The sequence below is a fragment of the Lycium ferocissimum genome, chromosome 2, assembly GCF_029784015.1.
Source record: "Lycium ferocissimum isolate CSIRO_LF1 chromosome 2, AGI_CSIRO_Lferr_CH_V1, whole genome shotgun sequence".
Taxonomy (NCBI): domain Eukaryota; kingdom Viridiplantae; phylum Streptophyta; class Magnoliopsida; order Solanales; family Solanaceae; genus Lycium; species Lycium ferocissimum.
In genome coordinates, this window is record NC_081343.1 from 56,687,612 (window position 1) to 56,709,849 (window position 22,238).

Below are 22,238 nucleotides of genomic sequence, written 5' to 3' on the forward strand. Positions count from 1 at the left end.
TGGAAGTTGGAGGCTTTTGAGACGAAAAGGTAAGATCTTTCCTCTTCATTGTGGTTTTATTGTCAATATATGTTCATCCTTTTTAGTGTCCTTTTTTTTTTTTTTTGGTTTTAGACATGAAATTTCCCTCGATGCTAATGACTATGGAGGTTGGAGGCTTTGGGGATGAAGAGGTAAGAAAATAATTAGTTTTTATAAATTATTATTATTTAACTTTATACAAAAAGAAAAAATTCTGTGAGAATAGTCAATTCTTTGTCTCTTCGTGTTATGATATTCGAATAATTTTGTTGTTATTATGCGTTTGGTGTACTATACCGCCATTTGTTCGTATAAAATTTTCATATTAAAAAAACAAAAATAAAAAAAACTTTGGTTATACATTAGATTGATTTTCCGAATTTGTTTTGTCAATATATGTTCATTTTTGCTTCATTTTTAGACATCGAAAATTCCCCGAGGCTAATGACTATGGAGATTGGAGGCTTTCGAGATGAAGAGGTAAGAAAATAATTATTTTTTATAATAATTCTAATTATTATTATTTAACTTTATATAAGATTTTCCGTGTGAAAATAGTCAACTCTTTGTCCCTTCATGTTATGATATTCTAATAATTGTCACTATTATGAGTTTGGTGTATGATACCGCCTGTTTGTTAGTATAAAATTTTCACTTTTTTGTTTTATTAAATCAAAATAACTTTTGGTTATACATTAGATTGATTTTTTGAAATTATTTTTGGAAGTGAGTTTCAAGTTTGAGAAAATGACCTCGACCAATTATTCAAGTTAATTTTCCTCCAACCACAATTTTTTTTAAAAAAATTCGATTAAATGCATGTCAAAGCACAACTTGAGTTTTTAAAAATACCTTTTTCCAAATATCACATATTTTATGTCCAAAAGCCTACTAATATAACTTATAGGAGAAAGGATTAGAGAAGTGAAACAACTTTTCCTCTTTTTTGCCTCCTTAGCCATCTATAGATATGTACTCCATATAAAGCTAGAAATAGAAAATGTGATGTAACACCTCTTTTGGCCAACAAATACAATTGTTTTTTTTTTATTTCTCCTTTTTTTTTTTTGGCCTTTTCACTAACTAGTGAATTCATCCGCGCGAAAATTTTCATGTGCTTGAATTTCTAAAAATGTTCTATTTAGTTATCAAATTCAAATATTTCAAAATTTTAGTCAATTATATTATTTACACTTAGTTTTATACATGCATTTTCTATGATTTTTCTTCACTTAAGTATTTTTAGTCTTCTAAAATATTTGATGTTTATATAATCTACTTAAGTGAAACAATAATTTCATTTTTCTTAAAGAAAGTAAAGAAAGAAAAAGATCCAATAAAAATGATTTCTTCCTATAGAAAAAGATTCAATAAAATGATTTCTTTCTGTTCATATTTTTAACAAATTTTAAGACTTGATTATTTATTTATATATTTGATATAAATCTAATTATATGAATCTCTTATGCATTTTTTTATCTTATTTTATTGTTTCCTTTTCCCTTTAACTCTTTTATCTTAATTTTTTTCGGCCTTTTCCTTACTTACTTACCTACCTGTTCATTTTCTTTAAAAATATGGGAAAATGACATATATGGCTGCTCGGGCATAAATAATCCCATCCTCTAGCCCAATTTTTTCCAGACCCAAAATGTAGCAATTAAACAAATCTCATCCATTAACCAAAACTTAAATAAGACAATTTTCTAATTAAAAACCCAAACACAAAAATGTTTGAGGCGATTTTTATATATAATATGTGTCATTTGTGTATAAAATATGTATCAGTACCTATACGTAATGTATAAGCGTATAAAATATGAATCATTAAGGTATGTATTATTTTTGTATATAATATGTATCATTTGTGTATATAATGTGTATCAGCACAGTGCAACCCCCCTGTATAGAATAGAAAATTGTATCATTTTTGTATATAATATGTATCATTTTTGTATAGAAAGTGTATATATAATTCCAGCATGTATATATAAACTGTATCAGTCTTGCATAGAAAGTGTACCATACGTATAAAAAATGTATTATAGAAACCGTATCATTGTGGTATATAATATGTATCACTATTGTGTATGTTAAAAATAAATATCATATCATTATTGTATAATATGTGTATAATAAATGTATAATTAACGTATAATTTATGTATAATAAATGTATGATTAATTCCAGCATTTGTATATAAACTATATAATTCTTGTATATAAAGCGTATATATAATTCCAACATATGTATATATCTTTTGTGTGACCCTTTAGTGGCGACATAGTCGCCACAAAAAGTCTTTTTTTTTTTTTTGCGCACATTTTGTTACAAATTGCAAGCCTTGGCATTATTTTGGGCCGACCGGCCATTTTTTGGCATTATTTGGGCCGACCGGACACCTAGTGGGATTAAGCCCAAACAGTGGTTAAATGTGGAATTAGTTTGGCTGAATGGACACACAATGTCCTTTTCCCTAAAAATATTGCCAAATCTAATTCTTCTTCTTCTTCTTCTTCTCCTAACTCCCTAATAATAAAGATAAATAACCACAAAAATAATATCTTCAAATCTCAATAAAGCTGCTAAACTACCACACTAATTTGACCCAAATTTGGCCACACCTATAAAAAGATCGCCATAACCTTTTTGGGAAAAACCCCAAAATTGAATTGATGAGAGAGGATTCCATGCAAATTTTGAATTAATGAACTTGGGAAGAAGGGGTAGAAATGACATAGACTAGGCATAAATTATTAAATTTAACCTAGATACCCATGTAAATTTATTGAACTACTCTCATTTGGGTCATTGTGGCCAAAATCAGTGTGGCACAAAGATCTTTCCGATAAAATATAACAAACTACTAAAATTACACAAAAACATGTTATAGAATATAATAATGATTAAGATTATTATGCATTAATTACTCAATTTAATTAGATAATATGAAAAGAGTTCTCAGTTAGAATATGAAAAACCAAGCAGTTTAATTGGAGAATAAATCATTAGCAATATGAAAAGAACTAATACAATATTATATATAGATTTAATAGAGTCGCTTTTTTTCATATCATCAAACCTAACAATTTTTCGTTTGAATCCTTATATTAATCGGTGCTTATCTTATTTGTGCTAGTAGTCATTTTTTTCTTTTTCATTTTCGTTTTACCATATATTTTGGTTCTTTTGATTACTATATAATATGAATTGTCCACCAGAGCAATTACTAAGTGGAGCAGTCCAACAAACAAAAACAATAGAAATGAGTTGCATACACTTAATTAGTGTGAGATTTCAATCTTTCAAAACAATAGAAATAAAATAAAAAATAGAAAGGTAAGAAACAAAAAAGAAAATTTTCTTTGCAAAAAATATTTTACTTATTGCCGTAGAAATATTTAACTAAATTATGTTTCAGATTCTTATGTAAATTATATGAATATTTAGATATCATTTTCCTCTGTTAGACAAAAGATTAGAGTCTAAATAACTAAAGCAATGGTCAAGAAATAGCTGCAAAATGACACATTTCTTTTATTGGTGTGAATGGATTTAATTTTTCGCATTTCTTTACCATTGCTTTAGTTATTTAGACTCTCTAATCAAATTCACAGAAAATGCTAGGCAACACATCATTTCTTGTTAAGAAGTTAAGTTTTGCCTTTACTTTTAAACGTTGAATCTCATAAGCAGCTTTCAAAATCACAAATGGTGAGTCTCAGAATGATGAAGATTCACTATTTGTTCTAACTATTCTTTTGAGATCTTACAGGTTTAGGAGGATACCCCTCTAAATATGCAAGAATGGTCTGTCATTCTATGCAGGATGGTTACTTGTAAGTATCCCCTTTTGCTCTCTTGGTTATAATAAAATGAAAATTTTTCAGTTCGAAAAAAAATAAAAAAAGGTTTCAAAATCACACTATGTCAGATTCCTGAACAAATTTAATCAAGAAAAAAATTAGAGAATGAATATAATTACCTTAGAAGAAATGCATCCAACGCTGAGGTAGATATCACTAAGTGTGCCACGCTGCTCGAGCAAATAGCATAGCATGAATTATCAAAATTTAACTAATGCCGGGTAAGAGCCAATCATAAGACTCAAAGAGTGTATGTTTTCATTCAAAAAATTGTTGGCATAGTTCAGCCGATAAAGAAATGGATCCTCAACTGTACTTAAAGTTACTTTGGCAACATGCATGAGATTTAGGTTTTTGTCTTTTTAACTCCTCCTTTTGAGACATTAATGCACATTAATAAGAATTTAATTGCTGTCGCACATAGCAGCAGTACACATTAATAAAAAATTACTCTCCCATGTAACAACAATAAAAGGCTATCTTTACTCTCCCATCTTTATTGGTACAAAACTAATTCTGTTTGGAAAATTTAATAAAGATTATTAGGCTTTTTAATATAAACTAAACCAATAGAATGGAGGGGGAAAAATTCAAAAAAAGGAGAAAAAAGATAAATGTCAATGGAGGCTATAGAGAGGCACCACATAAGTTGTCTATGCCTAGCTTTATATTATATATAGATATATAGATTCCTTTCTGTTTCATCCTTTTTGCCTCCTTAGCCATCTATAGATATGTACTCCATATAAAGCTGAGTCCGCGACTTTTGTGGGTTAAAAAAAAAAAATATTGAACCAAAATAGCACAAAAAAAAAAAAAACACAAACTAAGTTTCACGCACGAAAGAAGCCAACAAAACTCACCCAGACCCTCCTTCCCCACCATCCCAGTTTCAAAAAAAAAAAAAAAAAGACCTGCCATTAAAGGGTGATTCAGTGGTCTCCAAACGTCGTTTTCATGTTGTTTTTCAACCCGAAAGTCAATATTCTTGGTATATTGAAGTGTAGGAACAAGTTTCTAAGGTTGGATTTCGGAATAGAGTGGCGTAGAACTCATTTGGAAAACTCAAAAAAAGCTTCAATCTAGATATTTCACTATGAATTTTCTATTATATTGTTAAATATATTATTACCCTAAGCATGATCATTGTGTAGTCGTTGTGGATTTCGAAAAAAAAAAGTTTTGCTCATTTTTTTTTTTTTTTTTTTGTTTTTTTTGGGGCAGTTTGGGTCTGCCCCTTTTTTTATTTGTTTATTTGTTGTTAATTAGTTAATGATTTATTAATTGTTTATTTAGTATTTGTTAGTTGTTAGATTAGCAACTTAAGTATTTGTTAATTGTTAAATTAGCTATTTCAATTGTTAGACTAGCTAATTATTTATTTAGTTTTTGTTAAGCCAATTGTTTATTTGTTAATAATTTGTTAATTGTTTGATTAGTTAGTTAATTGTTTATTTATTAAATATATGATAATAATTTGTTAATTGTTTGATTTGTTAGTTAATTGTTTATTTATTAATTGTTTATGCTAATTGTTTGCTAGCTAATTGTTAATTATTTGACTTATTAATTATTAATCTTTATATTTTAGGATTGAAAACCCTTAGTTTAGGATTGATAACCCGTAGTTTAGGATTGAAAACCCTTAATATAATTTTCGATAAAAGATTACATAACTAATACTACTTGTTCATGTTTAGTGTTTTAAAAGGCGGGGGTGTGAGACGGGACATTTTACTTAGTACGGGGCGAGGCGTAAGCCCCAAGGCACGACGCGTAAGCCCCATGGATATTTAAAATTTTAATTTATAATATACTAAAATAGTATAATGACACAAAAATTATAAAACATATATAAATAGTTTTAAAAAACTAATAACAAGATTAAAGAAACTCATTGAAAGCAAAACTTCTAACATGATTTTACAAGTATAAATAATTGCAATGATTTAAAAGTTATTATGAGATACAAACCATTTTAACCCCTTAATTTTCAAACAATAAAAGAATCACAATTTCTAAAGCATACTACTATCATATATACTATGCAATTTATCTCCCTAAAAGAAAATAATCAATAAGCTTTGTCAAATTATAATTAAAACATCACTCCTTCATGAATAAAAATAAAATTACTTTCAAATAGCAAAATAATAAACTATGATAATTTTGAGACACATGACAAAAACATAAAGACTAATGGCAAGTGAAGGTCTAAAATTCGGCTATATATTTTTAAAAGAAATGTTATGTGATGTTCACCCTCGAAGTGTTCTCAAATAGTAAATATGCAATACTACGGTTTGTTAGTTGAGTTATTCTCAATCATCTTATTTCTATATATGAAGCAAACTATTAAGCATCATTCATTTAATAAAGTATTATAAGGGTCAATAATGTTAACCGGGGAATTTGACACATAATTTGTGTAAGAACTCTTAGGCGAGCCCAGAGCGTTGGGCGTTAGGCCTGTTTAGGTGTACAGTAGGGCGCTTAGGGTGTAAGCCTCAATGAACTAAGCCCCACACGTAAGCCCCGAGGCGTTTTGCCTGTGCCCCGCCCCGGGGCGAGTCCCGAAACTGGCTTTTAAAACATTGTTCATGATTGATTTAAAATGCGTAAAACAAATGGATCACCACAATCCTTAATATAATTTTCGATAAAAGATTACACAACTAAAACTACTTGTTAATGATTGAAAACCCTTGCGTAAAATAGATGGATCACCATAATCCTTAATATAATTTTTGATAAAAGATTACATAACTAATACTACTTGTTAATGATTGAAAATCCTTGCGTAAAACAGATGGATCACCACAATCCTTAATATAATTTTCGTTAAAAGATTACATAACTAATATTACTTGTTAATGATTGATTTAAAATGCGTAAAACAAACGGATCACCACCCTCTTGATCCGGGGCCCTTCGACCGAGAGGTACTATATCTTCAGCCGGAGCATAGGTCGCAGCATATATGGACATCCGACCTACAGCCTGAGGCTCAGGTCCGTACCCGGTTAGGGGACTCAGCATGGGAGATCTTAGCTGCTCACCCCCCACATCCTTGTGTCCTGGATATACTATGTCGGGGCGATATCTACCTATGCGTCGAAGTTGGTCGGGTACAGTACGATAGGTTGCTAGTGACGCCTTGATTGAGAGGTGGCGACCGGAGACGCACACATTTCATCTCCGCACTGGTGAGGCTACCATTACCCTCGAGGATGTGGAGGTCATTTATGGGCTACAGGTTGATGGACGCCCATTGTATATTGAGGAGCCTTGGGTGCTGTCGCCTTACCAGGATGAGTTGACTAGGCTCACCGGTTTCACGGCTCAGGATGGTGATATTTTCAGCCAGAGTCGGCTTTTGTTGTCGGCCCTTTATGCTCACTTGTGCCTCATAGACATGCAACATCGGATTGGAGAGGACACGTCTCAGGCTGATGTTGACCGACGTGCGCGTTTATACCTACTCATCATATTTGGGGCCATCATGTTACCGAACACTTCGGGTTCGTATGTGAGCTTGAGGTATCTTCGGTATATCGACGATCTCGCCGAGTTAGGATGTTATAGTTGGGGCGTTGCTGTGCTGGGCTACATGTGTCGAGGATCCTGCCGATGTTCTATGGGCACGAGGATAAAGGTCCTTGTATTTTGCTCGCTCCTTCAGGTAATATATTTAAGTGTGTGTAATTAAACACAAAATCTATTTTCTTAAAACGACGGCTGATAAAACATTTTTTAAATGACTATATCAGATATGGGTATGGACTAGGTTGAGACCTTTTCAGCCCATACCAGCTCACCCTCCCGCTGACTATCTTGCTGTGCCGATGCCATACGCGTAGAGATGGTTGTGAGGCGTACGCCAACGTGCGGAGACGCACTACAGCCTTCTCCCGTTTGGGGATCAACTAGACCGCATGACGGCGTAGACGGTATGTTCATATTTTGGATCCACGCGCTAGACCACATAGCCACTATTTTAGTCTTTTATTGTTAACTAGTTCAATTCATTTTATAGGATTTTATATGGACGCCGTATGATCATATTTTGGATAAGCTGCCGGTGTTTTGTAGGGCTGGTCAGCACATGCAGATGTCGCGGTGTCCATTGATACATATGGATATCGTTGAGTATCACGCGCCCGACTGCGTGTTACGATAGTTTGGGTATGTACAGAATATACCCGCGGCCACGGATTGGGCACACGACCACTATGTGAAGGACGAGCGTGCGGGCGGGTGTCGATGCATGGTGGCTCCATATGCAGCAGCAGGTCCAGAGTTGAGATGCGAGGATGACGAGCCTAGGGTGGTCGGACATGACACTCCGATCCATGTGTACGTGGAGTGGTATATGCAGATCACTCGCATCATTATTGGCAACCCCTCTAGGCGTCGTCCTGATGGCCTAAGATATGTAGCTCTCGCAGGAGCGTATGAGGTGCTGGTAAGTTTTATTAGTCTTAAACTTTATCCATCCTTTTATGTATTACTTTACAAATTTATTCAATTGTTAATATTTGCAAACATATGTAGGTACGGACCGTTCAAACGATGCGCTATGAGAGCACTGCCCGTATGGAGGCCCTCGAGACAACGGAGTATGCAGCACGGATGATTGAGCTTGTTGAGACTGGCATGCGACAGGCACATGACTTTGAGTGTCTAAGTGAGCGTGTTTCCGGTGCCCCACCTCAGGAAACAGGTGGTCGTGGTCTCCGAGGAGCTAGTGGCCATCACAGAGGTGGTAGGGCTCGCAGAGGTGGTGAGGCTCCGTCGACTTCAGAGATCCCGTCGAGTTCTTACCGGCCGTCGACTACAGATAACCCATCGACTTCCCGGCCGTCGACTTCACAGACACCTCTGTATACGCCTGACCCTTTGTCAGATTATGTGCCCTGGCCTTCATTTCTAGCTCCACCAGTTCATGATCCACAGGGTGAGCGGCCGGTTCGTGATCTACAGGGTGGCCTACATCTGGACTTCGACGCCATATTCGAGGACTTTGTGTTTGATACGACACCATCTGCATCTCCTGCTCCGGCGGCCGCTCTGGAGCCTTCTCACCAGGCATCTCAGGGGGCCGTTGACACACAGGTTTGATTTTTAGAATAAAATAATTTATTAATTATTTTTTCATATGTTATTTCATGTTTAGTTTAGAATAAATTCTAAACTAAATTGTTTATATGTTATTTCAGGTTCATTCTTCTACGCCTGTGGACCCATCTCCGGCTCTAGCTACAGCTCTGAGGCCCACTCAGGAGACCGTTCAGGAGCCAGCTCAGGAGCTCTCTCACCAGCCATCTCAGGAGGCCGTCGACACACAGGTTTGATTTTTACAATAAAATAAAATAATTTATTAATTAATTGTTTATTTCATGTTTAGTTTAGAATAAATCTAAACTAAATTGTTTATATGTTATCTCAGGTTCATTCTTCTGCGCCTGTGGACGGGTCTCCTAATGAGATTGACGAGACTCCTGATGCTGTTGTCCCACTGCCACCGCCCACCGTCATCTCCCATAGGAAGCATGTTATGAACCAGGGTCCGGGTCGAATGAAGGGAAGGAAGGGAAGCAAGGATGATCATTCCATAGAACATGTACATATTAAGAGGAGGAAGGGGGATGAAGATGATGGTGAGGGTGGTGGGGTTGGCCTTAGGCCTAGCCGTACTCTAAAGGCTCCCAGATGTGGGACCTGAGATTGTGTATTTGTAAATAAAGTGTTTATTTTATGTTAATATTATATATATTTTTGGTTATTATTTTCTTAATGATAATTAGTTATCTTAGTCTTTATTGTCAATTAATAATAACTCGTGCGACGTCCTAAATTAATCAAAATCCTCTAAAATATGACACTTAAACCTAAGGATAACAAGTTTCCAAACAAAGAAAACTTACTTCAGAGCACTTTAGAACCCCTAAAACGACGATCCAAATATTCAGGTGTACTTGATGTAATGAGCCGAGATTATTGTACGCAAAAAAAGATATTAAGTTCTATATAAAATATTGATATTCGGGCGTTTTGAAACATGACTAATCTTCAAGCAAAGTACGGAAAAAATGTTAATTTTTAAAAAAATTGCCCAAAGAACAAAGGCAGGGGGCAGATTTTGTTGGCTTCTAATTCGTGCGTGAAACTTAGTTATGTGTTTTTTTGGTGCTATTTTGGTTCAACTTTTTTTTTTTTAACCTACAAAAGTTGCGGACTCATATAAAGCTAGAAATAGAAAATCTGATGTGACACCTCGCCAACAAATACAATTTTTTTTTTATTTCTCCTTTTTTTGGCCTTTTCACTAATTCCTTTTTTTCCCCATACATGTGTTATATTAGAAAATCTCAAAAGAGACCCCTTTTAACTCTTTTAATTTGACATTTTCTTCTTTTTTCTTCCAAGCATGCCATATAGAAGAAGTTACGAAACAATTTCTTCCATTTTGTGCATTTAATTGTGAGTATTTACATTCCCATTCAATTATGAGTCTTTATTTTCCATTACTCTCACCTATCAATGCATTACTTATCCGCTGGAAGTTGAATGTATATCAAACAACTTCATTCATACTTTTGAGCACGCCTCCTAAGCGGTCATTTTGCATTTGAATTCAACTAGATTATACATTGTTCACTTTTGAAGAACTTAATGGAGAATTTACAATTTCAGTATAAGCAATAGCTAGATGGCTTGGCATGACTGGAATTTGCTAAGGGAAAGATGGTGATAGGCATTCCCAAGCATCTTTAGGTACCAACTCATCCAAGAATGCTTGATGAAGATGATGGCTCCAAGCCTCCGAGAAGACACTTAGAGAACGAGAATTTAAGTCAAGTCATATAAAAGGATATTTTGTAGAGATGAATTTCACTTCCTTTGCAATATATTTTTAAAATTTGTGATCTTAAACATGCCATGAATTTTATGTTGGTTTAAAATCATGTTGACACACACACTTTTCTATTTTTTAAACATATATCCTTTTATATATTTTATATATACTACGAAAACATTACATGTTTATACATATAGAGAGAGCTACAACTTTCTTAAAGATCTTTTTCCTTTCTTTATAAAAATAAAAAAAGCAATCTAAATTACAAAAAAAAATCTTCAAGATATTAATAATCCTTACGCAGTCCAAAATTACAAAAAGTATTAAAATTACGAATTAATAATAAAATGAATTAAAACTGAAAAGCTTATATGTTTAAATTTGAACACTAACAGGTTTTTTAGCACTTGAATATTTTAAAATTTGTTTCATGAATTTAACAAGCTGATATTTTAAGCCGCGCGAAGCGCAGACAAATTCAATAGTTTTCTTATATTCTAGAAAAAAGAGACTTTAATTTGTAAAACTTCAAGCAACCTTGCATGAACTCCAATCTTCTTCAGATATATTAGTAGTATGATGATTGATAAGGTGGAATACTTTGTTCATTTCTGAAGAAATTGCTGGGATCCACCTTACTCTTCACTTTGGCCAACCTCTCAAAGTTTCCATTAAAATACTTCTCACCCCATATTTTGGCCTTGGAATAGCTGTAATCTTCTTGATTAGTTCCAAAATCAAGATCCCTGTAATTAAGATAAGCAGTTCTTGGATTTTTTGCAACATATGGCTCCATTTCCTTGTATAATTTCCTCATCCATGCTATCTTCTGGCTTGATATACTCTCACTGTTATTACCCCAGTACACCAAGTACTGAATATTATACAAACTGCCCTTTCTATGAGGGAATGGAATTTCAGATTCTGATATTTCATCCATTTTTCCACCAAATGGATCCAAAATCATCTGGGGTCTTTCTTCTTCTAGAAAGAGTCTTTCTATCATTTCCCAACCACTTTCCGGAATTGGAGTCTTCAAAAAATCAGATGTTCCTTTGTTATAACTTTTCTGAGTTGGAATATTCTTTTCTAGCAAAACTTCAAGTGACTCATTTGTTTTCCTACCATAGAAATACAAGACTGATCCGCTCCAGGGAACTTCATAGCATTCTTTCTCTGCATTATCAGTCTCCTGGAAACAATCTTTTCGCGTTAAATTAAATTCAGGGAAGAATTGGTTGAGCAGAGGAATTAACTCATCAACATGCCCAACATATAGTGCCTGTAAATAGTATTCCACATGCTTTTTACTATCATTTCCTGCTGATGATCCGCCATTTTGAATAATCGCCCTGATGAACAAATCTTCAGGGAGTTGATGTGATATGTTTTGCCATTTTTGGAGGAGATCTCGGTTACCCTCTAACTTCCTATGAATCGTGAAAACAGTAACCTTTTCAGGGACACGAACCAATTTTAGTTTCCATGCTAGAATAACACCAAAACTTGCTCCTCCACCTCCTCTTATCGCCCAAAACAAATCTTCTCCCATTTCCTCTCTGTCAAGAATTTTTCCATTTACATCCATTACATGAGCGTCTACAACGTTATCGGCTGCTAGGCCAAATTTCCTCATCAATGCGCCGAGCCCACCACCACTGATGATGCCACCAGTGCCAATACTAAAGCAGACACCGCCTGAAACTCCATGCACTTTACCTTTTTTGGCAATTGCATAGTAAAGCTGGCCAAGCGTCGCCCCTGCTTGAACCCAAACTGTTTCTTCATTTAAATCAATCTTGACTTTGTTAAGATTGCTTAAATCAAGCATAACAAAGGGGGATTCAGAGCGATAAGATAGGCCTTCATAGTCGTGGCCACCACTTTTGATCTTAATTTGTAGGCCTACATTTTTACTACAAAGAATGACAGGCTTGATTTCTGATTCTTTTCTAGGGGAGGCAATGAAAAGGGGATGTGAAGAATTCAACCATCTCGGGTTTTTTTGAGCATATTCTAGGATAGATGAATAAGTTGGAGAATCTGGAGTGTAAATATTTTTGGTTATGTTGGTTTCAGGGTATTTAGAAAGACAGTGGAGAAAGTCATCATGTGAGTAACATTTTGCCAAAAAGACTGAACAGAGTAACAAAGAGAGGATATGAAGGCTACCCATTTCTTTTCTTTGGAATAGAAGTTTGCTTATGGCTTCCCTTTCAAATAAGCCAATTTATAGAGATGAATTTAATGTATTTGAATGTCCAGATTAGTTTCTTCATAAACTCACCAGTTTAACTTTGACCAAAGGAGTTAATGTATTTGAATGTACATTAGTTTCTGGATTAGATGTACTTCAATTCAATGAATAATTCATTTGGAAAAATTTAAAGGAAAATGAATTTAAGACAAATTCAATGTTTCAAAATGTTCAAACATTATTTTTCAATGGTGATATATGTCCGCACTAGGCGTTTACACCAAACATATATTTTAACAAGGGATCTGAATTAATATTTGGGCTCTAGGAATCTCTCTATCATTCTCATGAGCAATACTAACGTGATTAAGATTATTATTGCATACATAATAATAGAGAGTTCAGGTCTGGCACGTTCATAAGGGACAATTTTACGTTATTGTTTTCTTGCAATACAATCCAGGAATCAAAGACGAGATTAATCATCATCATCATAGTGTACTAAGTGCGAAGCCCCCAAGTAAAAAGTTAAATTATCTAAATGCTCATTAAAAGTTAAGTGACCATTTTAGCCTTATCCGAAAAGTAAATTTACATTCTAGTATACAAACATTGAACGGATAAGTGAGAAATGGAACATTCCAATTGGAATAACATTCATTGATTGCTTTTTCAATTCCTTTATCTGCCCGTTTACATAATAAAAAAACGTTTCACCAATTTTAATATACAATTCATTCCAAACTCCTTGAACTCTACACATGTTAGAGATCAGCGAAGAGATTCTTGATTTGGTGACTTTTAGACTACTAATTAAAAGTATGACGATGAAGCAAGTGACACTATTTAAACGTAGATCAATATCCAGAACATAACTTACCGGGTGTTTTAAAATACTAAAGCGCCTGATCTTCTTTCTCAAATAACTAAAATGGAGACTTTTGAATGCACATTGAACATGAAGCTATTGATTGACACCAAGGCTTAGTGAGTTCTATTTGCTGAGGTTGAAAAGAAATGTGTTGATTTCCTCTTTCACATACTCTCAGTGCCTGTGGCCACTGTCATTAGGTTTTTCAAGAAGAAAGGTATGAATACAGTCGATCCAAGGCAAGGATATTCATTTAAAACTCAAGTCTTTAGTTAGGCCAATTAGCATATGCATCATTTTACTTTATTACTTTATTCGTTAATTTCTATTTTTGGTTCTCAAAAACATGTTTTGAAAATCACAAAACTCTTTGAGCCGATCATTAATTAGCTTCCAGAGTTCAACTAACTAAGGAAGGAAGCATGAGATTTGTATCTTAATAAACATTAAAGTTAAGTTATTACAAATTTTGAGTAACAGAGTATTTCATTTTAGCTACACTGATGTCAAGCAGAGCAAAAGTTGTATTATCTCCACCGTTGTCTATAACTTTTTCTGCATGTGATATAACCAAGAGTTTGTCAGCTAGCATTGGGGGAGTAGGGATGGCAATGGGGCGGTGCGGATTTAGACCTATACGGGGCGGGTCTAAATAATTTTTTTACATTATATGCGCGGGTGCGGGTCCTGGTGCTGCACTTCTAATTCACTGCCAGCTATTGCACTTCTGATTTACTTATATTTTTGCTCTTCTAAAATCCTGTATTAATTGGAGAAAAGTTGTATAATTTCTCACAAGCAGTTGGAACCAATCTTGCGAATCATCAGTATTTATTTTGCCCAGTTTGGGCTTGTTTTCTTTCCATATTTAGCACATTATTTACCACAAAATTAAACACGTATTCTTACTGAAAATGAAATTTAACAAGAGAGTTACAACTCTTTAGATATGGCAGCATTTAAGTTTTGAGGTTTCAATTCATAGAATAAAATATGCATGGTTGGTATAAATAATAAATATCCAAACCTAAATCCTTAACTGATATGGAAAATTTCAGCCAAAAGATCAAAAACAAAAAGGAAGAAAACACTTAAGCAGTGCGGGGCGGCTGGATGCGGGTGAAATGCTATGTGAAGTGGGGCGGGTTTAAATTTTGTGGTTGAGAAAAAAACTGCCTTGGAACCGCCCCACTCCATTGCCATCCCTAACTGGGAGAGATCTTTCTAGGACCAATGGCCTGCTAGAGTGTTCACGGAAAACTGAACCAAACTGAAAATCGAATTAAACCGAACATAAAAACAGACACTTTTTTGGCTTGGTTTGATTATCATTTCTAATTTTAAAAACCGACATAATTTGGTTTGATTTTGGTTTTAGGCAAAAAATTACGAAATACCGAACTGGACAGACGATATAAATGCCTGATATTGAATGCGAGTAAATATCTATCCTTTGAGCAGTATTCTAGATTTATTCTAACCCCTAAAAGATAAGCATTCAAAATTTGTTCAGCAAAGCTGTACTAAAGTCGACAAAACGATACTTTTGTAGCACATATACCAAAATTGTCACCGTGATTTTCTTAATTCTAGTAAAAGGAGTCTTTAATTTTTAAAACTTCAAACATCCTGCTTGGATCTTATTATTATGTAGTGATTAACATGCACATAAAACCTTGCATGAACTCCAGTATTCTTCAGCTATATCAGTATCACAATTGATAAGGTGGAATACTTTGTTCATTTCTGAAGAAATTGTTGGGATCCACCTTACTCTTCACTTTCGCCAACCTCTCAAAGTTTCCAATAAAATACTTTTCACCCCATATTTTGGCCTTGGAGTAACTGTAGTCTTTTTTATTAGTCCCAAAATCGAGGTCCCTGTAATTCAGATAAGCAGTTCTTGGATTTTTTGCAACATATGGCTCCATTTCCTTGTAAAGTTTCCTAATCGATGCTATCTTCTTGCTCGATATGCTCTCACTATTATCACCCCATCTCACCAAGTACTGAATATTATACAAATTCCCCTTTCTATGAGGGAAAGGAATTTCAGATTCTGAGATTTCATCCATTTTCCCACCAAATGGCTCCAAAATCATCTGGGGTCTTTCTTCTTCTAGAAAGAGTCTTTCTATCATTTCCCAACCACTTTCTGGAATTGGAGTCTTCACAAAATCAGATGTCCCTTTGAGATAATTTTTATGTATTGGAATAGTTTTTTCTATTAAAACTTCATGTGATGCATTTGGTTTCCTGGAAAAGAAATATAAGACTGATCCGATCCAGGGGACTTCGTAGCATTCTTTCTCTGCATTAGCAGCAGTGTCTTCAAAGCAATCTTTTCGCTCCAAGTTAAACTCAGGGAAGTATTGTTTGAGGAGAGGAATTAATTCGTCAACGGGCCCAACATATTGTGCTTGAAAATAGAATTCTACATGCTTTTCAGTATCATTTCCTGCTCCATTTATAATCGCCCTGATGAACAAATCTTCAGGGAGTTGATGTGATATGTTTTGCCATTTTTGGAGGAGATCTCGGTTACCCTTTAACTTCCTACGAATAGTGAAAACAGTAACCTTTTCAGGAACACGAACCAATTTTAGTTTCCATGCTAGAATAACACCGAAACTTGCTCCTCCACCTCCTCGTATCGCCCAAAACAAATCTTTTTTCATTTTCTTTCTATCAAGAATTTTTCCCTTTACATTCATTACGCGGGCATCTACAACATTATCAGCTGCTAGGCCATATTTCCTTATCAATGGGCCGAGCCCACCACCACTGATTAGTCCACCAGTGCCAACACTGAAGCAGACACCGCCTGGAAATCCATGCACTTTACTTTTATTGGCAATTGCATAGTACAACTGGCCGATGGTCGCGCCTGCTTGAACCCAAACAGTTTCTTCATTTAAATTAATCTTGATTTTATTAAGATTGCTTAAATCAAGCATAACAAACGGGGATTCAGAGCGATAAGATATGCCTTCATAGTCGTGGCCACCGCTTTTTATTTTGATTTGCAAGTCTAGTTTTTTAGCACAACGAATAACAGGCTTGATTTCTGATTCTTTTCTAGGGGAGACAATGAATTGGGGATGTGAAGAATTCAACCATCTGGGGTTTTTTTGAGCATATTCTAGGATGGCTGAATAAGTTGGAGAATTTGGAGTGTAAATATTTTTGATAATGTTATTTTTATTAGAGTGTTTGGTAAGACAGTGGAGAAAGTCTTCTTGGGAGTAGCATTTTGCCAAAAAGAGTGAAAAGAGTAAAACAGAGAGAATTTGAAGGCTACCCATTTCTTTTGCAGGAAATTGCTATCTAAAAGAATTTAAGGGATTCAGAATGAGCTATCATGCTTTGAAGGGAAAGGAGATGAATTCGATCATGTCTATGCCCACCAGATAATCCAATTTATAGAGATGAAGTTAATTACTTTGAACAAAAGGACTTAAATGTATCTGAATGTATATTAGTTTCTGGATTCAATGTACTACAATTCAATGTTAATTAATAAACCATTTGGAAATTTAAATGACTCAAATGAATTTATTTTAAGTTCATTGTTTCAAAATGTTCAAAAAATATTTTTCAATAGTGAAAATTTGTCCGCACCGGGTGTTTACACCAAACATAAGCTTTAACGAGGGGTCTCGATCAATATTTGGGTTCTAAGAATCTCTTATTTGTTAGGTTTTTGGGTTTTCCCTTCCTATGTGGAATTGGATTAATAAAACCCAATCCAATTTGAACCAGGCCAATTTTGCCCAAAAATTTCTTCTATATATAGTATCAATTTAGGTCTTATTTTCACAACACAAGAGGGAATTCATAGCAGCCATATAGAGAGAAAAATGTGAGAGAAAGCGATTTTCGTCCGAAATTTTCTGCTACAACGATACCGCTTTTAAATTGTGTTCCCGATTTGTTAACTGTCGGATCGTGCTGAAATTTGAACTGGGGTTTCTCAACATCTGGTTCTTCGATTTCAACGGTGGAGATCGGATTTTGTGGTCTGTATCTCCATTTTTTGAGTACGAACAGTAGCTCATTTTTGGGGGTGATTTCTCGCTAGTTTTGATGCTATCTTTTATGTATTGGTGCTCCGTGCTTGGCTTTGTTGTTGTAGCCATTTGGAGAACATTTTTGTAACTCTTGTTATTTATAGTGGAGCTTTTGTGGGCCGGAGGTTCCGTGGATGTTTCCTCTTCACCTTGAAGGGGTTTTACCACGTAAATTTGGTGTCTCTTCCATTCGATTTATTTTTGCTTGCTTTGCTATTTTATTGTTGGTATAACTGCTGCCCGGATTTTCATTTGTGCTAGTGTTTATTGTCTTCTCTTGGTTCAAATAGTGTGGGAAGTTTCGACTTGAGTATTTATTCATTGTTACCTCGTCGTGCAATTTGGTTATTGCTTGTTTTCCAATGACAAAGTGGTATCGGAGCTTGTGGTTGTATTTGGTTGTGTTGATTGTTTATTTGAATGATGGAGGCAAATATGAGCAAGATGGTTTGTTTAAATGACAGTAATTACCATATCTGGAAAAGCGAGATGAAAGATCTTCTATTTGTTAAGAAATTGCATTTACGTGTGTTTGCTTCTAAGAAACCCGAGTCTATTGAAGAAGAGGATTGGGAATTTGAGCACTTACAGGTTTGTGGCTATATCAGGCAATGGGTTGAAGATAATGTTCGAAATCATATTGTGAATAAGACAAATGCTAAAAGCTTGTGGGAAAAGCTTGAGATACTTTATGCTTCGAAAACTGGCAATAATAAGTTGTTCCTACTGAAACAATTGATGAATATTAGATACAAAGAGGGCAACCCTATTTCTGATCATATCAATGATTTTCGAGGTGTCCTTGATCGGTATGCGGAATGGGTGTCAAGTTTGATGAAGAAATACGGACTTTGGCTTCTTAATACTCTGCCAGACTCTTGGGAAACTCTTCGAGTTTCTTTGAATAATTCTGCTCCCAGTGATGGTGTAACTATGGAATATGATGAGAGTGGTGTTTTGAATGAAGAGATGAGAAGAAGATCTCAAGTTTCGTCTTCTTCAACTTCACACTCCAATGTTTTGGTTACTGAAGACAGGGGGAGAAGTAACTTCAGAGGTCAAAATGACAGAGGCAAAAATAGAAGCAAGTCAAGATCCTCCAGGTACAAAAATCTTACGTGTGACTATTGTCACTTGAAAACCATCAAGAAACATTGCTACAAGTTTAAGAGAGACCAAAAAAGGCAAAAGAAAGAAAGCGATAATGAAAATCGTGTTGCTGTTGTTGCTGAAAATGATCTTCTTATTGCTTGTGGTAAAAATGATATCAATCTTGTTTGTGATGAGTCTACGTAGTTTGTGGATTCAGGTGCCACTTCTCATGTCACGCCAAAAGAAGGAATTATTTCTTCTTTATATCCGGTAATTTTGAAAATTTACGAATGGGCAATGATAGTGAGGTTGAGGTACTTGGTATTGGCACGATACTTGAAAGTAAGAGCGGTTCGAGGTTGGTTCTTAACAATGTCAAGCATGCTCGAGATGTTCGTACGCGAATTTAATTTTCGTAGGAAAGCTTGATGATGATGGTTATGATCAAACCATTGATGGTGGCCAGTGGAAGCTTCTTAAAGGTTCAATGGTTGTGGCTCGAGGTTACAAGATGTCTGACTTGTACTTATTTCAGGGCTCTACTTGTGGTGACTCAGTAAATTTGGTGGAGAATGATACTTCATCAGAATTATGGCATAGAAGGCTAAGTCATATAAGCGAGAAGGGGATTGATAACTTGGCTAAGAAAAATTTGCTTTGGGTGAAACGAGCAGAAGTTAAAGAGATGTGTTCATTGCTTAGCCGGGAAGGAGAAAAGAGTTTCTTTTCGAGTCATTCACTGAAAGCATGATTTGCGGAGTTGGTACATTCGATTTTGTGTGGTCTTTTAAAGTAAGCTCTCGTGGTGGTGCACTTTACTTTGTGACTTTTATTGATGATCATTCTCGCAAACTCTGGGTATTTCCTTTGAAGTCCAAGGATTAAGTACTTGATCTTTTCAGGCATTGGTTGAGAGACAGACAGGGAAGAAACTAAAATGCATCCGCTCAGATAATGGTGGTGAATACATTGGTCCTTTTGATAATTATTATAGGCACGAGGGGGTATTCGGCGTGAGAAAACTCCTCCAGAACTTCCTCGAGTTAAATGGTTTAGCGAGAGGATGAACAAAACTCTGGTTGAGAGGGTTAGATGTTTGCTTTCGGATATAAGCTGATTCTTTTTGGATTGAAGCCTTGTCTGCTGCTTATGTTATCAATTTATCTCCTATTTGTTACTTTGGATGGTGATGTCCACAGATAGAGTTTGGTTTGGTAAGGATGTCTCTTATGCTCGTCGAGAGTCTTCGGGTGTAAGGCCTTTGTGCATGTTCCTAAGGATGAGGGGGTTTGGAAGTTAAAACTAGGCAGTGTATCTTCATTGGTTATGGTCAAGATGAATTTGGCTATCGTCTCTATGATCCAGTTGAGAAGAAACTTGTTAGAAGCCGTGATGTTGTGTTCTTTGAAGTCCAAACAATTGAAGATTTTGACAAAGCTGAAAAGGTTGATTCTCGGAAGCAATGAGAGCTTAGTTGATGTTGATCCGAGTTCTGACTATTGCACACGAAGAAAATCTTCAAAATAATGAAGAGCAAGTTGATAATGAAGATAGTGATCGTGTTCGAATGACCCGTGATGTTGTTGATGCTCGGTGGAAGATGATGTGGTTGTACGGCAACGGTTGCTATTGATGCGAGAGAGTTCTCTCGAAGAAGATCTATTAGAAAGTACCTTCGTCTCGTTATTCTCCCAATGAGTTTGTACTCTTGAAAAGTGATGAGGGAAAACTTGAAAGTTTTGATGAGGCCATGGACAGTGAAGAAAAAGAAAGGTGGTTTGATGCTATGCAAGATGAGATTAAATCCTTGTATGATAATCATACATTTGATCTGGTTAAGCTTCCTAGAGATAGAAAAGCTTTGAAAAACAGGTGAGTTTTTAGAGTGAAATATGAAGATGGTAACCCAGTTCCACGGTACAAGGCTAGATTGGTTGTCAAGGGATTTAATCAGAAAAAAGGAGTTGATTTTGATGAAATCTTTTCTCCATTTGTGAAGATGTCATCTATTCAGGTTGTCCTAGGCTTGCCTGCGAGTCTAGATTTAAAGCGTTGCTTGATCGTCGGGATGGCGGTTTCCTCCACATAGTCAGGAGGGGGAGAATTGTTAGGTTTTTGAGTTTTCCCTTCCTATGTGGAATTGGATTAATAAAACCTAATCCAATTTGAACCAGGCCAATTTTGCCCAAAAATTTATTCTATATATAGGATCAATTTAGGTCTTATTTTCACAACACAAGAGTGAATTCATAGCAGCCATATAGAGAGAAAAATTGATTTGTGTGGTCCTTTTAAAGTAAGCTCTCGTGGTGGTGAACTTTACTTTGTGACTTTTATTGATGATCATTCTCGCAAACTCTGGGTATTTCCTTTGAAGTCCAAGGATCAAGTACTTGATCTTTTCAGGCATTGGTTGAGAGACAGACAGGGAAGAAACTAAAATGCATCCGCTCAGATAATGGTGGTGAATACATTGGTCCTTTTGATAATTATTGTAGACGACGGGGCATTCGGCATCGAGAAAACTCCCCCAAAGACTCCTCGGTTAAATGGTTTAACGAGAGAGGATGAACAGAACTCTAGTTGAGAGGGTTAGATGTTTCTTTCGGATGCTAATTTGCCAGTTCTTTTTGAGCGAAGCTTATCTGTTTGCTTATGTTATCGATTGTCTCATCTCCCCTCATTGCTTTGGATGGTGATGTCACTGATAGAGTTTGGTTTGGTAAGGATGTCTCTTATGCAATCGGAGTCTTCGGGTGTAAGACCTTTGTGCATGTTCCTAAGGATGAGGGTCAAAAGCTGGAAGTTAAAACTAGGCGGTGTATCTTCATTGGTTATGGTCGAACGAATTTGGCTATCGTCTCTATGATCCGATTGAGAAGAAACTTGTTAGAAAGCGTGATGTTGTGTTCTTTGAAGTCGAAAATTGAAGATTTTGACAAGCGAAAAAGGTTGATTCTCGAGCAATGAGACCTTAGTTAATATTGATCCGATTCTGTGACTATTGCACACTTTTGAAGAAAATCTTCAAAATAATGAAGAGCAAGTTGATAATGAAGATAGTGATCGTATTGAATGACCGGCCTTGATGTGTTGATGCTCCGGTGGAAGATGATGTTTGGGGCCCGTTCTTTTGATTCGAGTTATCTGAGAAGATTTAAAGAGAAAGGGACCTTCGTTTGTTTTCTCCCTGAGTTTGTCTTTTGGGTGAAACACAAAATTTTTATGAGGCCTGGCGGGGGAAGAAAAAAAGGGGGGG

General features: G+C 35.4%; 4 protein-coding genes across 5 annotated transcripts; 2 read left to right on the plus strand and 2 right to left on the minus strand.

The window, feature by feature from the left end:
- The first annotated feature begins 143 nt into the window (after positions 1-143).
- Positions 144-7,747, plus strand: LOC132047780 (protein MAIN-LIKE 2-like). The gene is made up of 3 exons (XM_059438775.1): positions 144-173; positions 7,030-7,569; positions 7,658-7,747. The coding sequence occupies exons 1-3, from the start codon at positions 144-146 to the stop codon at positions 7,745-7,747; spliced, it is 660 nt and encodes a 219-aa protein (XP_059294758.1).
- A 774-nt stretch (positions 7,748-8,521) lies between these two features.
- LOC132048230 (uncharacterized) lies at positions 8,522-9,751 on the plus strand. 2 transcript variants are annotated; one of them, XR_009412932.1, is made up of 2 exons: positions 8,522-9,235; positions 9,337-9,751. XR_009412932.1 is itself a non-coding variant. In XM_059439135.1 (2 exons), exons 1-2 carry the CDS (start codon positions 9,095-9,097, stop codon positions 9,610-9,612), a joined length of 417 nt encoding a protein of 138 aa, XP_059295118.1. In that variant the 5' UTR covers positions 9,059-9,094; the 3' UTR covers positions 9,613-9,751. The 2 variants fall into 2 exon arrangements, 1 of the variants encoding a protein (XP_059295118.1); XM_059439135.1 differs by having other exon boundaries at positions 9,059-9,235.
- Positions 9,752-11,091: 1,340 nt separating this feature from the next.
- LOC132048232 (berberine bridge enzyme-like 22) lies at positions 11,092-12,945 on the minus strand. The gene has a single exon (XM_059439136.1). The coding sequence runs from the start codon at positions 12,923-12,925 to the stop codon at positions 11,318-11,320; it is 1,608 nt and encodes a 535-aa protein (XP_059295119.1). The 5' UTR covers positions 12,926-12,945; the 3' UTR covers positions 11,092-11,317.
- A 2,391-nt stretch (positions 12,946-15,336) lies between these two features.
- Positions 15,337-17,178, minus strand: LOC132048233 (berberine bridge enzyme-like 22). Its single transcript, XM_059439137.1, has one exon. It carries the CDS (start codon positions 17,120-17,122, stop codon positions 15,530-15,532), a length of 1,593 nt encoding a protein of 530 aa, XP_059295120.1. The 5' UTR covers positions 17,123-17,178; the 3' UTR covers positions 15,337-15,529.
- Positions 17,179-22,238: the final 5,060 nt, after the last annotated feature.

Coding starts and splice junctions, on each gene's coding strand:
- LOC132047780 (XM_059438775.1), top strand. CDS start 144: ATGGAGGTTGGAGGCTTTGGGGATGAAGAG. Junction 174..7,029: donor GAGGCTTTGGGGATGAAGAG/GTAAGAAAATAA, acceptor ACAGTACGATAG/GTTGCTAGTGACGCCTTGAT. Junction 7,570..7,657: donor TATTTTGCTCGCTCCTTCAG/GTAATATATTTA, acceptor TGACTATATCAG/ATATGGGTATGGACTAGGTT.
- LOC132048230 (XM_059439135.1), top strand. CDS start 9,095: ATGTTATTTCAGGTTCATTCTTCTACGCCTGTGGACCCATCTCCGGCT. Junction 9,236..9,336: donor AGGAGGCCGTCGACACACAG/GTTTGATTTTTA, acceptor ATGTTATCTCAG/GTTCATTCTTCTGCGCCTGT.
- LOC132048232 (XM_059439136.1), bottom strand. CDS start 12,925: ATGGGTAGCCTTCATATCCTCTCTTTGTTACTCTGTTCAGTCTTTTTG.
- LOC132048233 (XM_059439137.1), bottom strand. CDS start 17,122: ATGGGTAGCCTTCAAATTCTCTCTGTTTTACTCTTTTCACTCTTTTTG.